Here is a 16,414-nt window from a genome sequence, read left to right as displayed (position 1 = left end):
ATAGCAGAGACTGAGACACATGAGAGCAGGCTGAAAAAACGGAGGCATCAAAAGCTGCGTTCGTACGCGTCCGACTGATCCGGCCCGCATGAAGCTGCATTTTGCTCAATCCGGCCCGTGACCTAAAATGAGTTTGACACCCCTGCTGTACACCATGAACCGTTGCCCAACCAAAGCCAAGCAGGTGTTGGTACCAACCTCTGTGCCTCTGATTGGAAAGCATATTGGACCCAGTAAGGACCGTGCTGTTCAGAGCAATTGTGAAAGTGATGAAATCAGTGGTCTGACTACAAAAGTTTTGTAGGCAACATATCTGATACATTAATCAGGCAGCTACTTGTGAAATATGGCTTGGTTTTAAGCTGGAAGAGAGTTCAAGAAGCTTCGGGGAAGTTGCAAGCATTTGGCTTTTGTGAGTATAAAGAACCAGAATCTACTCTGCGTTCATTACAGTTTTTACATGAACTTCAAGTGGGAGACAAAAAGCTGCTTGTAAAATTAGATACAAACACCAAAGCTCAGTTGGTTGAATGGAAGGCCAAAAAGAAAGGAGTCAACGGAGATACGAAAACAGAGGATTTGTCAGATCTCCTGTAGGCCACTCATTTCAATTCCACTTCCTGTTCCCATTCTGACTTGCCAGTCCATGGCCTCCTCTACTGCCACAATGAGATCAAACTCAGGCTGGAGAGCAACACCTGATATTCCGTCTGGATATTCTCCAACCTGATACCATGAGCATTGATTTCTCAATCTTCTGTTAATTGCCCCCCTCACCTTCACTATGCCCCATTCCCATTTCCCTCTCTTACCTTATATTCTTATCTGTCCATCAGCTCCCTCTGGTGTCCCTCTCCCTTCCCTTTCTTCCATGAACTTCTTTCCTCTTCTATCAGATTCCTCCTTCTCCAGCCTTTTATCTCTATCACCAATTGACTTCCCAGCTCTTTACTTCACCCGTCTCCCTCTCCTAGTTTTACCTATCACCTACTGCCTTGTACTTCTTCCTCCCCTCCCCCACCTTCTTACTCTGACTTATCTTTTTTTCCAGTCCTGATGAAGGGTCTCAGCCCAAAACGTTGACTGTTTACTCTTTTCCATAGATGCTGCCTGATTTCCTCCAGTATTTTGCATGTATTGCTTTGATTTCCAGCATCTGCAGATTTTTTCTTATATGTCAGATGACGCTGTGGATGAGGAAACCCAGAGGAGAGGTCAGATCATAGAGGGAGCAATATTTGGCTTAATTAGAGAATACTCCAGTGAACTAAACGCACCTTCCCAAGATCAGGATGCACAAACTAAAAGAAGAAAAAGGAAGAAGAAGAAAGGTGGCTACCACTGTCAGCACCACTTCCTGCAGGCTCAGAGTCACCTCCTACGACCACCATGGAGGATGCGCCAGAACCTGAGATTGATGAACAGCCACAAGTTTTAGCTGTCAGACAGACTGATACCCCTTATTAGGAAAGATGTTATCCTAATGTTATCCTAAAGTGTATTTAATATTTCAGTAATGTTTGAGTAATTGTGTGTGTATATATAGGTTGATTAAGCATTCTTGTTCTTTTAAATGATTCATTATGGGCTACATGTATCAATATGTGAATTGCAAACATCATCACGCTACCATGTGATACATGCATGCCTTGCTTAAAGTAAAATACAAAGTTAGACTCACATTTCAGAATCCCATGTCTTCCTTTGAAGTAGTTTAATGTTTTGAAGTTACAAAACATAACACAAGTTATTGCATATATTTAAAGCAGAGGTTGATAGGTTCTTGATTAGTAAGGTCATCAAGTGTTATGGTGAAAAGACAGGAGAGGGATAATAAATCAGCCATGATGGAATGGCGGAGCAGACTCAATGGACTGAATGGCCAATTCTACTCCTATGTCTTATGAGCTTATGGTCTTTGGCCTATATGGTTCCACAGTTAACATTACCTGAAACACAGGTTCAATTTTCATATTTATATTGATGACAACTTCCTCTATTTTTGTCAATTTTTTTCAACTCTCCACTGCATCTGTGATGCAATTCTGCTTCCATGGTATCTTGTATGAGATTTCTCCAAGCCAGCAATTGGGAAGACTGATGTCAAACCTCTGTCCCAGCATCTCGGGCTGAAGCTAGTTGGTATTCAGTCTCAGAATCCATTTCAACTATAATCTACATTTCTAAATCCATGTCTGTCTGTAAGGAGTTTGTACGTTCTCCCCTTAACCATGTGGATTTCCTCTGGGTGCTCTGGATTCTACCACATTCCAAAGCCATAAGGCTCAAGGTTAGAAAGTTATGCCATGCTATGTTGACACCAGAAGCATGGCAACACTTGCCGGCTGCCCCCTGCACATCCTTGGACTATGTCATTCATTGGCAAAAGTGCATTTCACTGTATGTTTTGACTACATATGGCAAATAAAGCTATTATTATTATTACTGTATAATTATGTCCTCCACTTGAGAACTACATACTTCCACCTGACTATACCCCTTCCTACCCTGTATTCTGTAAAAATGTTATACCCTTTTTTCAGTTCCTTCATCTCTACTGCATCTGTTCCCAGGATGAGGCTTTTATTTCCAGAACATCAGAGATATCCTCCTTCTTCAAAGAATGGGGGTTCCCTTCCTCCACCATTGATGCTGCCCTCACCCGCATCTCCTCCATTTCCCAGACATCCGCACTTGCCCCATCTTCCTGCTACTTTAACAGTGATAGAGTTCTTCCTGCTCTCACCCACTACCCCATGAGTCTCCGCGTCCAACACATCATTCTCCACAACTTCTACCATCTCCAAAGGGATCTTACCACCAAACACATCTTTACCTCCCCCCGACCCCAACTCTCTACTTTCCACAGGGATTGCTCTCTCTGTAATTTCCTTGTCCATTCATCCCTCCTCACTAATCTCCCTTCCGGCTAACAAATGTACACAAATGTAAAGAAAACAAAAAATTGTTTTAGCATCAATTTATGGGTAGTTTTAATCATAGAGTCATAGAGAAGTAAAGCATAGAAACAGACCCTTCAGCCCATCTAGACCATGTTGAAAGTATTTAAACTGCTTAGTCCCATCGTCCTGCACCGGGACATTATCCCTCCATACCCCTACTATCCATGTACCTACCCAAACTTTGCTTAAACATTGAAATCGAGATTGCATGCACTACTTGTGATAGCAGTTCATTCCACACTCTCATGACCCTCTGAGTGAAGAAGTTTCCCTTCATGTTCCCCTTAAACGTCATCTTTTACCCTTAACCCATGACCTCTGGCTGTAGTCCCACTCATCCTCAATGGAAAAGCCCACTGGCATTTACCCTATATAGAGTACTGTATATCCCTCATAATTTTGTAAACCTCCATGAAATCTCCTCTCTATCTTCTATGTTCTAAGAAATAAAATCCTAACCTATTTAATCCCTCAAGTGTAATATTTTATATAAATCCTTGAGTGTGTGATTGGGGTATTATAGATTGTTTGTCAGTTGTCAAAGTTTGAATCACAGTAAGCAAAGATGTTAGTTTTTGAGATCAGTGAAAAACATTCCACAGCTGGCAATGGTCACAGTTCCTTTTATTCTTGTATATATTTTGGATTGTTAACTCAATGATAATATTTTTGTTCCATTGCATTATAGGTTTTGATATGTGCTACTTTCAAAGGGATGAAAATTAAACCTGGTTCAATGGGGAAGCCAACACCATCACTTAATGTGCAGGTAACCACTGTTTTAAATGTTTCTTGAATTGTCATTGTAGATTCAAATTCCATGCTGCAGTAGATTTTTTCACTCAGAGTTCAAACTGGTATTGAAACAGTCTTTTAGCTTGCTAAATTTAAATCTTCTTTGATTTTTCTTACAAATGGTCAGCATAGATACAGCAAGATTAGCAGCCTGATTTTGTGTATATGACTATTTTATATGATTATTTAGTGCAACATGGGGTCCATAGACCCCTTGCTTAATGGTGTTGGTCCATGGGATAAAAAATGTTGGGAATCCCTGGCTTTGTCTGTTGCCTGTATGGCATCTGTTAGTCTCCCGAGACCATGGATCTGCGCCTGGAAAGTTTCCAGGGTGCAGGCCTGGGTGAGGTTGTATGGAAGACTGGCTGTTGCTCATGCAGCAAGTCTCCCCTCTCCACGCCACTGATGTTGTCCAAGGGAAGGGCAAGGGCCGATACAGCTTGGCACCAGTGTTGTCGCAGGAGTTGCCAGAACGAGGTTGAAAGCAACGTCGGACTGCCTTAGGGACTCCAGCTCTGGATTTGTCCTCAGGGTTTACTCCCAAAGCCTTTCCCATGAGTGGGAATGGCCACAAGGCAGCGGAGGTTTGAAATCAGAGTTTTCCCTTGCTTAGATGAGGAGATCCATCCCAGGCTGATGAGCTCCATCTAAAGGGTTTAAAAGGGTATGGTTTAACCTAAGCAGTTTAAAAGGGTATGGTTTAACCTAAGCAAGAAAACAAAAAGCAGGGCACATGATAGGAGTATGTATGGGTGGGGTTAGATCTGAGGACCCTCCATGCAGCCAATAACCCAATATGCAAAAATATCCATTGTGGCAAGAAGAGATAAAAATGAGAAGGAAAATTTGATTATTTTAATTAATAATAATATTCCTATACCACCACAAAACAAAGCCATCCAGGTAACTCACAAAATGCTAGAGGAACTCAGCAGGTCAGGCAGCGTCTATAGAAAAGAGTAAATGGTCGGCGTTTCGGGGCAAGACCCTTCTTCAGTATCTGGTCTTGGCCCGAAATGTCAACTGTTTATTCTTTTCTATAGATGCTGCCTGTGTGTCCCTCCAGCATTTTGTGTGTGTTGCTTTGGATTTCCAACCTCTGCAGATTTTCTCCTGTTTCTAAGCCATTCTGGTCTTTGGTAGAATCATTCATTGCACTGTCCAGCTCTTTCTCTGTAGTGGATACGGCTCAGTCCATCATGAGTAAAGCCCTGCCCACCATTGAGCACATCTGCACGGAGTGTTGTCACAGGAAAGCAGCATCCATTGTCAGGGACACCCCATCATGCAGGTCATGTTCTCTTCTCATTGCTGCCATCAGGAAGAAGGTACAGGAGTCTTCAGACTCACACCACCATGTTCAGGAACAGTTATTACCCTTCAACCATCAGGCTATTGAACCAGAGGGGATAACTTCACTCGTCCCATTACTGAACTGTTGCCACAACCTATGGACTCACTTTCAAGGATTTTTCATTTCATGTTCTTGATATTTATTTATTTATTGCTTATTTATTTATAATTATTTTCTTCCTTTTGTATTTGAAGTTTGTTGACTTTTGCACATTGGTTGTTCGCCCTGTTCCTACATTCTTTCATTGATCCTATTATGGTTATTAGAGTTATGGAGTGTATGTACACCTGCAACAAAATGAATCTCACGGTTGTATATGGTGACATGCACTTTGATAATAAATTTAGTTTCAACTTTTGAACTTTGAACTTGTTCACTTTAATTAATTATTCATTTATTATCTTGAAAGCTGCTGTAATATCTGTCCTGTCCACATCTGGTATATTCCTGTTAAAATATGAATAAACATGAGATTCTGCAGATGCTGGAAATCCAGATGAACACACAAAATGCTGGAGAAACTCAGCAAGTCAAGCAGCACCTATGGAGAGGAACGAACAGTTAAAGTTTTGGGTGGAGACCCTTCATGAGAATAATAGGTGCAGGTATAAGAGTGGCACAGAGCCGGTTTCAACTTGTCCTGGTTGGTCAATACAGTGAACTCAGTCAGGGAAGAGAGGAAACACCACGTTCCTATGTATTCAAACCTGAATTTACCTCAGATTGAGACGAGGAAGACAGCTCACCTCTGACAGCTGGAGACCATTTTGCTTATCGAAGCAAAATGCTTTGTTGCATTAGAATTCCTGTTTAACTTGAATCGAGTGAAACCCCACAATGTGCCGGATCTACCAGCAGAATCTGACAGATAGAAACAGGATGGGTTTAAAAAAGACTAATGCACATTTTATTTCTATCCTTTAGGTCTGAAATCTAACACTGGAATGCTTTGTAGCACTTTTGAACTAGTAAAAGATCAAGCTAATGATACTTTATTGAAAGCCCCACAAATGGTTTTCTCTGCACCAGTCACAGCATTTTAGAACTTTGTTATTTCTCTTGCAGATTATAGATGAGAATTGTAATGTGGTGCCTCCTGGAATGGAAGGTGACATTGCCATAGATGTAAAGTCTGCTAAACCCTTCGGCTTTATTTCCAGATATATTGTACGGTAATCCTATTCTAAGAATAGGTTTAAATCTTTCCAGATTGTCTCAATGTTATTATTTACTGTATCATATCATTTATTGATTGAGAATGCAGTGGTTTGATTTAATGAAGCTGCTTAAATAGTGCTGAATTATGCACTAGAACAATCATAATATTTACCTGACTCATTGAATCAGAAACGGAATCACTTTATTGCCAATAAGTGAAATATACCAGAATTGATTGGGGATCAGTGCCAAGCATAAACCCCATGACAATACCCTAACAGACAACACAATAGCTACCAACAATTTACAAAACAATAATGCAAACAGACACGAGCAATCAACAATTAGCAGAACAGTCACATGTGCAACCATAAACACGATGCTGGAAATCCAAGGCAACACACGCAAAGTGCTGGAGGAACTCAGCAGGTCAGGCAGCATCTGTGGAAGTGAATAGATAGTCGATGTTTCAGGCAAATGTCAATAATCAAACTTAAATCAATGTGAACATACAAAACAGACTCAATTATAAACAGACCAAAGAGAGCAGGAAAGACCATTTCTTGCAGGAGTCCCAACATTTGGGTCCACGAACTCCTTGCTTAATGATATTGGTCCATGCCATAAGAAAGGTTGGGAACCCCTGATTTGACATACATTTTGCAGAGACAGGTTATTACACTTGAGCAAGTTTTGTTGAAAAGCTGGGTAGCTGCAGGAAAGAAGCTTCAGAGATGAAGTGTAGTCCTGGTGGTGATGGACTTGTAGTATCTCCCTGATGGCAATTAGGTGAATAGGTGACTGCTAGGGTGGGTGGAGTCAGCAGTAATATTTTACAGCAATTTTCTTTACTCTGGTGATTAACAGGTCTTTTAATTTTGGTAGCTGACAGCAATGATCTACTCTGCTGAGTGTACCACTCACTGCAACGTGGACTTGGAGAGGGAGGAGGCTCCCTCTCCACTGGATCTTGAGTCTAGGACAGTAGTCCATTTCAATTGACATTGAACTGAGAGAATGAAGGCTATCACAGGCCAATCTATTTTTGCTGATGTATGAATATATAATTTTTCGTTTGGGTCGCAGATCAGGGAAGGATCTATTTAGCACACATCCAACTGTGTTGTGACTTCTGCATTACCTTTGCCATCAGTTTAATATTTAAAAATGTGACCAGCGTCTTTTTAAATAGAAACTTTTAGAGGATAATGGGCACATTTAGAGGGGAAAGATGTCAGTGATACAGGGGACTGAAAGGTACTTGCCCATGTTGGTAAACAATTATATAAGACCTATTTACTGTGAAACAATTGCTCAAAGGAAAAGAAACACTTTTTTTTTGGACTTTAAGTACCCAGATGAACTACATAAAATGGGTTGGAGATTGCAATGAATGGATTTGAAGGCATCAGGAATAGTGGGATAATCTACCTCTAACATACATTTGACCAGTATAAACAAGTGTACCTTGAAATAAGGGAGTGAAATTTTATACTTTTAAACACAAAAGTAATGTATTTAAGTTACTGACATATGGTGCATTGTCATAAAATTAACTTTGATTGCTTTGACTATACCATTACCATCCTAATTCTCCTAACTAATATCCTAATTAGGATATTTCCCATCCTAACAGCCCTCCTACCTGGTGGTTAGGGGGTCAAGAAGATTGTTGAACAGATAGGAGGGATCATTGATAATGCTAAGGGCTCTGCATAGGCAGCGCACCATAAAAATATCTCTGATGAGTGGAAGATAGGAGGATAGAACCTCCCATCAAGGTTTGGCATAATGGAACTGCCTTCGTAGCAACTCCGAATCTGACAGCAATAGCATATGTACTTGCACAAGGCTATGCCTTTGATTACACCAGCCATTAACACTGCTTCATACAGAGTTTAAAGTATTCTGCCACAAAACTCTTCTTTCTGAATACAGCTTTAGGAGCATATAGTATTAATTTGAAAACTCATCATTTTAAATCAGACTATTAGGACTTTTGCACTATCCTCATTACCTACAGTAACATGAGAGCATTATTCTAAATCTCTTATGGGTTTTAACATTGCCCCGACAGATACTTGACAAAGTGAACTCTTGTGTGCCTTATCCAAACAAGTCTAATGGTCTGTTCAAACCCCATGCCTCGATTGATATCTTGATAGGATATCACGTCAACTTTTTTTTGGCATTGTTTTAATTAGAATTATATAAAGGACAACAATATGAACATTATGGTAAATAATAGTTTTGAGATATTCACAGAGTATTAAATATTGTTTATACTCAAACACAGATATTCAGTACCTTAAATTTATTTTCCAGTATTTGCACAAAACCCTCTTATGCATGTTTTTCCCTCAAGTTACAATTACCCTATATTTGGAATATAAAATCATAAAGCACCATTAAAAAGTAAATATTTTAAGTAATTATTGAATATCTCTTGAAGCTTTGAGACACTTTGTATGTTGCTAGGATCAGCCAGAACGAACTGCTGCAAGCCTGCGAGGAGACTATTATCTGACTGGAGATCGTGGCCGAATGGATGAGGATGGATACGTCTGGTTCATGGGGAGAGCAGATGATATAATTTTATCATCTGGGTACAGTTATTTAACCATCTAATCTTATTTACTCAGTTTCACAGTTGAGCACTTTAAAGTTTTTACAGGTATATTAGACATTACAACATAAGACAATCATTAAGCGTTTGGTACTTCACAAGATATTCTAAAATGCTTCAAAATTTTTTCATTGCAACATCAAGCAAGCAAGCTACAAACAAGACTAAACGCACTAACCAAAGATGCTAATTTGCATATTTGCAGACTTGTTGGCCATTTCATAATAGAAAATTGATTAACCATATTTCTTTTAAGTTATTTAGTCAGATTAATGAAATGACAGTCATATATTTCATACATTTGTGGAAAAGAAAAGACAAATAATTGAAGGTACACTCAGGGGGCTCTTTATTAGGTACAGGGGTGGAACCCGGCGTGGCCTTCTGCTGCTGTAGCCCATCCACATCAAGTTTCGTCGTGTTGTGTGTTAACAGTTGCTCATCTGCATACAACTGTTGTAACGTGTGGTTATTTGAGTTACTGTCAGCTTGAACCAGTCTGGCTGTTCTCTGCTGCCCTCTCTCATTTTCCAGCTGTTTTCACCCACAGAACTTATATTTGTTTCTCACACCATTCTGTAACCTCCAGAGATTTTTGTGCATGAAAATCCCAGATCAGCAGTTTCTGATATACTCAAACCACCTCCCACCCCCCACCCCCCCACTCCCCCACTCCCCCAGTCTGTTTGGTCTGAACAACAACTGAATCTCTTGACCATGTCTGCATGCTTTTATGCATTGAGTTGCTGCCACATGGTTGGCTGATTACTTACTTTAATGAGCAGGCATACATAATAAAGTGGTCACTGAATTCAGTTGCTTTTACTAAGTGAGTTAAGAATTCAACACATAGGTAGTTGAAATTACTATTCATTGCAATAGCAAGTCTGGAGCTATTGCAAACTGAAAAGTAGTTGTGATTTTCTCCATTAGATAGCAAGGTATGCAAAACAAAAAGTGCTGTACTCCTAGAAAGATAATCTAATGATCATTGGTAATTTTATAATCATTAAATCAAACTTAGATCAGAAATAAAAGTTATTTTGTTAATTCAACATGCAGTGCTGGAAATTTAATCTGTAGAAATTTTGCAGCTTCCAATTTCATGAAAGAGACCGCTGCTGCAAAGCACCCAACTAAACGTTCAAGAGTGGCAGTACAGAGGATTGGAACCCTCTATCCTTTAGAGTACCAAGACAAATCCCTTCTTTCTAAAAACATACTAGTTGCAGTGGGGGAGAAAAGGAAATAAGTTGTGAATAATTGACATAGGACTCCTTAATTAAAATATTTATTGTTAAACTTAAGGTATCGTATTGGACCATTTGAAGTAGAAAACGCGTTAATAGAACATCCAGCAGTGGCAGAGTCTGCGGTGGTTAGCAGTCCCGATCCCATAAGAGGAGAAGTACGTCTTGAAGTCTACATATTTCAATCAACAGCTCACCATTTAGTAAACTGTAATGCTTTGCAAGACTTCAGTATTATTAGCAGGATTTGCATCTAACAAATAGTAAATAGAAGTGTGATTTAAGTGCTGAAATAATTAAGTAGTAGCAGATCTTTTATACCATTATAATGAAAGCAAGCAGAGTAAACCTTGTTTTATTAAAAGGAAATAGATCTGTTTGAGGATGTAACAAGCAGGGTTGAACGGAAAGCCTGTAACAATTTTGGTTTCATTAAAGATATTGCACCATTGAGAGCTCATTGGGGACAATCTATTAGCTTGATGAGAGGATTAGTTATTCAACAAAAGCCAGACATTGAGGATAAATCAGTCATTTTCCACTTATCATAAGATATTGGAGGAGAATTACAACATTTGTCCCATTGAGCAACTTGTGGATGCCAGAGAGATTGTAAGTATCAAATACTTACAATCAACATAATTCACTTATAATGAACGAACCATGTATATTAGAAGTTTTTCATTGTACCTGAGCAAAAAACAATAAACTTGAAGGTCACTTTATCATAGCCACATTTAAAGATGATGCAATATAGCTGGAATATATGTTCCGAGGATAGCATCTGGGCACTGCAAATGGACAGAGAAGGACAGAGTATCTAAAAATTTGACAATTGGAAGAATAATGTGGGGAAATTGAGGTTAATTCTAAGAATGGAATATTGCTTAGAGAAACTACTAATGTCTGCAGAACACAGATGTGTGTGTACATGTACAGTACTATGCAAAAGTCGTAGCCACCCTAGATTTTTTTGTTATATACTGTATATAGTTTCAGATGGTATTGCCTCCACAGAGCCCTGATCTCAATATCACTCAGACTGTCTGGGATTACCTGATAAGACAGAAGCAAGCGAGACAGCCAAGGTCTCCAGAAGAACTGTAGCAAGTTCTCCAAGATGCTTGGAACAGCTTACCAGATGATTTTCTTATAAAACTGTGATAGTGTACCTAAGAGAATTGATGCAGTTTTAAAGGGTCACACCAAAATTGATTTGAATTACTTTTTTTTATACTGTTTACTGCTCTTTATATTAATTTTTTGATATTTAGTAACTTTTCATTTCATTATCTTTGAAAGCATCATCGCTATACGTTTTCTTTTGCACAGGACTGTACATCAAGCACAAAGAATGCAGACAGGTACAGCAGGTAATGAGGAAGGCAAATGGAATGTTGGCATTTACTGTAAATGGAATGGAAAAGAAATATGGGGAAGTTTGGGATTAACAGCATAAGACAATGGTGAGATCACACCTGGAATATTATGCATCTGGAGTCAATTTCTATTGGAATTTAGAACAAGGAGCTTATTAAGATGTTAGATTCCATGGTGGTTTAACAGAGCAGATGCTGGGAGGATATTTCCCCTCATAGGACAGGCTAGATGTTGAGGGTATAGTTTCATTTACAAGTAAACAGTATAGCACAGGAACAGGTCATTTAACCCATGATGTCTGTGCTTACCATGATGCCAATTTAAACTGCACATCTGTCTCCCACCATTCCCTGCCTCACATGAGTCTAAGACAATGTTTCAGGCAGACAGTTCTATTTCTGGTTTCATTCTAATTACATTTCCGGAGTAATTAAATTAAATATCCACTAGCTTGCTTTTGATCTATAACAAATATACTAGTGTACAATCAAGTACAAAACATGCTTGGTACATCTGTTTATTAATCCTAAAGCTATACTTCCAAAAGACCATTAAATTTTTAATGTTTCCTTTTTAAAGAATTTCTCTTCCTTTAAGGTTGTGAAGGCATTCGTCATTCTAACTCCTAATTTTACCTCACATGATCCTGACAAGTTAATTAAAGAATTACAGGAACATGTTAAGAAAACCACAGCACCATACAAGTACCCAAGGAAGGTCTGTATTCTTCTCATATTGACTTTCTATATTTTATATGAATATATACAGATTTAATAAGACTTAGTGAAATTCTGGCAAGGCTAGTCATAATGAGAATGATGAATGACAAGTTATTGTGACATTGTGTACTTTTATTGTAGATTAGTTTTTGGGTGCACTCATTTACAGGTATTAAAATGGTCATAATACACATGACAACCATCCCTTAAAACAGGGGTTCCCAACTTTTTTTTTTAAATGGCATGGACCCTTACCATTAACCGAGAGGTCCAAGGACCCCAGGTTGGGAACCATGTAACATTTCATTTAAATCATTTCTTATAAACTACTAGGAGAAACATCACAGACATACTGAATTAGAAATTGTACAAGTGAATAAAGGAAAAATTGGTAAAAATTGGAAGAATTTGAAAAATTGCTTTATTTGAAAGCATCTCATTTTCAGAAAAACCTTTAATGTGTGCCACAATTTCAATTTACCAGTTTCTTAGTTTAAGTAGACTGACAACCTTTTTTTCTTCACAGATTGAATTTGTAAAGGAACTGCCCAAGACCATTAGTGGGAAAATCAGAAGAATTGAGTTACGAAAGAAAGAATGGGAAAGTGTTAAGAGTTAAATCATTTTTGTACATCACAGAATGGAATCAATTCATACCCTTACATTAATCTGATGATTTGAAAAGATTTTACATTGTATATTAGCAAATCTTTTGTCCTGTACTGTTCACAGGCACAGCTGCTTTTGTTCAAACATTCATGCTATTATAAAAATTTGTCTGTATTTTTACCATTACATTTGTATCTGAAGAGATATTATACACTTACTGCAGTGTAATGAATAGTAGGCCATTTTTCACTTTAGCCGTTCTGGCCCCATGAGCCACACCACCCCAGTAACCTGGCAAACCCAATTAACCCTAACCCAATCACAAACCAATTTACAATGACCAATTAACCTACCTGGTATGTCTTTGGACTGTTGGAAGAAACTAAAGCACCTGCAGAAAACCCACACATTCCACAGGGAGGACAGACAGAGACTCCTTATGGATCAGCAGCGGAATTGAACTCCAAACTCCAGGATGCCCTGAGCTGTAAAAGCTTTGCGCTAACCGCTCCACAACAAAGTTCAAAAATAAGGGATATATACAATTTAAGAGAGAATACCTTGATTTTATTAATCCAAATGAAATATAGGAACTTAAAAAATACTTAAATGTATTACTTGTCTCACTTTGATAAATTATCTGAAATGTTGTAAATCATTATTTGGCCAAATAGTGGGAAAAAAAGGAAGGAGCACCATACAAAGGTTTGGCCATCCCAAGAGATCTGAGCTCTCAGATAACTTTTACCAAGGTCTCAGACCTTAATTAGCTTGTTAGGGCTATGGCTTGTTCACAGTCATCATTAGGAAAGGCCAAGTGATGCAAATTTCAAAGCTTTATAAATACCCTGACTCCTCAAACCTTGTCCCAACAGTCAGCAGCCATGGACTCCTCTAAGCAGCTGCCTAGCACTCTGAAAATTAAAATAAATGATGCACACAAAGCAGAAGAAGGCTATAAGAAGGTAGCAAAGCGTTTTCAGGTAGCCATTTCCTCAATTCGTAATGTAATTATGAAATGGCAGTTAACAGGAATGGTGGAGGTCAAGTTGAGGTCTGGATGACCAAGAAAACTTTCTGAGAGAACTGCTCATAGGATTACTAGAAAGACAAATCAAAACCCCTGTTTGACTACAAAAGACCTTCAGGAAGGTTTAGCAGACTCTGGAGTGGTGGTGCACTGTTCTACTGTGCAGCGACACCTGCACAAATATGACCTTCATGGAAGAGTCATCAGAAGAAAACCTTTCCTGTGTCCCCACCACAAAATTCAGCGTTAGGAATTTGCAAAGGAACATCTAAACAAGCCTGATGCATTTTGGAAACAAATCCTGTGGACTGATGAAGTTAAAATAGAACTTTTTGGCTGCAATGAGCAAAGGTATGTTTGGAGAAAAAAGGGTGCAGAATTTCATGAAAAGAACACCTCTCCAACTGTTAAGCACGGGGGTGGATCAATCATGCTTTGGGCTTGTGTTGCAGCCAGTGGCACAGGGAACACTTCACTGGTAGAGGGAAGAATTAATTCAATTAAATACCAGCAAATTCTAGAAGTAAACGTCACACTGTCTGTAAAAAAGCTGAAGATGAAAAGAGGATGTCCTAAATACACCTCAAAATCCACAATGGACTACCTCAAGAGGCACAAGCTGAAGGTTTTGCCATGGCCCTTACAGTCCTCCGACCTAAACATCATTGAAAATCTGTGGATAGACCTCAAAAGAGCAGTGCGTGCAAGACGGCCCAAGAATCTCACAGAACTAGAAGCCTTTTGCAAGGAAGAATGGGCGGAAATCCCCCAAACGAGAATTGAAAGACTCTTAGCTGGCTACAGAAAGTGTCTGCAAGCTGTGATACTTGCCAAAGGGGATGTTACTAAGTACTGACCATGCAGGGTGCCCGAACGTTTGCTTTTCCTTTTTTGTTATTTTGAAACTGTAAAAGATGGAAATAAAAAAGTAATCTTGCTTAAAATATTAAAGAAATGTGTCATCTCTAACTTTATGCCTTTTGGAAATCAGATCCTCTTTTACTCGCTTAGCTATTCACAGTAACAGAAATTTTGACCAGGGGTGCCCAAACTTTCGCAGGCCGCTGTATTTCTAGCATTTTGTGAGCCAGTATTTTTGTTAAGCAGTCTCTTGACACCAAGGATGACTTCCTTACACTCCAGTTTTTTTGGGTTGTTAAGTGGCTAATGCGACCATAGTGGGGAAATGCAGACTCTTGCACAACTGTGGACTGAAAGGTGGCTGACAGGTGCTCCTAATGCGCGGCCTCAGGGACCTCTATTGTCATAAAATCCCAAAGTGGATCATTGGCATGTATCAAGGCAGTAGCCCTACCACCTCTATCCGGTCAGACACATGTATCAGGTTCCACAATGTAGTTGAATGTCAATGTGGCAAAGCAAGATGTAATCAGTTGCTGCAATGTTCATTAATAAATACCATAATAATCAGTACCAAACCAAAACACTATATCAGTGTCAACTGTCAAGGTATCAAAAGAATATTTTCTCTTCTCTGTCCCACTTCTCTGCCGTCAGACAACACAACTGGGAGTCTCTTTTGTAAAAAGGAAAAGTAGGCATGCTGAAATAAAAATGTACAACTTAAGCTGAATGGACATCTGTAGGAAGTCTGAATTTATCCAGTGGAATCTTCTCCACTACGATTTCCACTGCAAATAGCTACTTTCCCATATTTATCTTTTTATGACAGGACATCTAGTTCTCTTTTTAAAATTTCTAACTTTCTGACCAAAAAGTCCCTCTTTTAAAGGCAGTCAGACATGTAACATCATTATCCAGCTGAATAAATGACCAACTCCATGAAGTTGCATGCCCAATTCTCTCTCTGTGGTTTCGGGAGTCTGTACATTAAGCAACATGCTACCCTTGTTGATTCAGCCAAGTCTGCATTCCCACATATGAGCAGAGCTCTACAGCTCTTCACTTGTAAAACAAATTCATCTAAAAACTTTCACTAAAGGTACCTTGTAATTGAGAAGTCCTTTATTATAGATGCACTTACAAAGCATCTTATGCCCTAACATCCCCAAGTACTTGACATTTTTACGACGCAGTTACTTTATAAGGAACTTAAAAATAAGAGTATAAAAATATAATTAAAACATTTAAAAACAGTTAAGTGAGACAATCATGGAACTAGACACATTGTTGAATAATATTTTCCTTTTTAAAGAAAGCTGATATTTAGCTAAACAATGAGCAAGGACTTGGTCATCAAGTTGGAAGTATAAGCCACAATGTGTTTGCACAAGCATTTTGATTTCCAAAGCCATTTCCCCATTAGGAACATTATTCAACCAAAAAAACACAAAACAGCATTTCAAAAATGTTTACAATGATGCTTCTCCATATACTGTTGACTTTAAAAAATCACTAGTGATTCATGATTGAAACTAACTTTTCAGTAATATCTTTAGTTGTAGAGTAGTAAGATGCTAAAAATTGTTGAAAAGGTTATAAGAGTAAAGTAAATGAGGAGATGATATAGACACACTAACAGTATAAACATATTAACCATGAGAGT

At 38.7% G+C, this 16,414-nt stretch overlaps 1 protein-coding gene across 2 annotated transcripts in view; it reads left to right on the top strand.

Moving 5' to 3' along the window:
- Positions 1 to 14,842, top strand: part of acsm3 (acyl-CoA synthetase medium chain family member 3) — a 69,738-nt gene extending 54,896 nt beyond the window's left edge. For both annotated transcript variants that reach the window (XM_073060258.1, XM_073060259.1), the window contains 6 exons: positions 3,652 to 3,732; positions 6,181 to 6,282; positions 8,752 to 8,879; positions 10,208 to 10,307; positions 12,127 to 12,246; positions 12,775 to 14,842. In XM_073060258.1, the coding sequence (XP_072916359.1) occupies positions 3,652 to 3,732; positions 6,181 to 6,282; positions 8,752 to 8,879; positions 10,208 to 10,307; positions 12,127 to 12,246; positions 12,775 to 12,867 (624 nt within the window). In that variant the 3' untranslated portion in view covers positions 12,868 to 14,842. The remainder of the gene's footprint in view (positions 1 to 3,651; positions 3,733 to 6,180; positions 6,283 to 8,751; positions 8,880 to 10,207; positions 10,308 to 12,126; positions 12,247 to 12,774) is intronic.
- Positions 14,843 to 16,414: the final 1,572 nt, after the last annotated feature.

Source organism: Hemitrygon akajei, chromosome 11, assembly GCF_048418815.1.
Source record: "Hemitrygon akajei chromosome 11, sHemAka1.3, whole genome shotgun sequence".
Taxonomy (NCBI): Eukaryota; Metazoa; Chordata; class Chondrichthyes; order Myliobatiformes; family Dasyatidae; genus Hemitrygon; species Hemitrygon akajei.
Note: the sequence above shows the minus strand (reverse complement) of the source record. Positions and strands in the feature narration are given on the sequence as shown.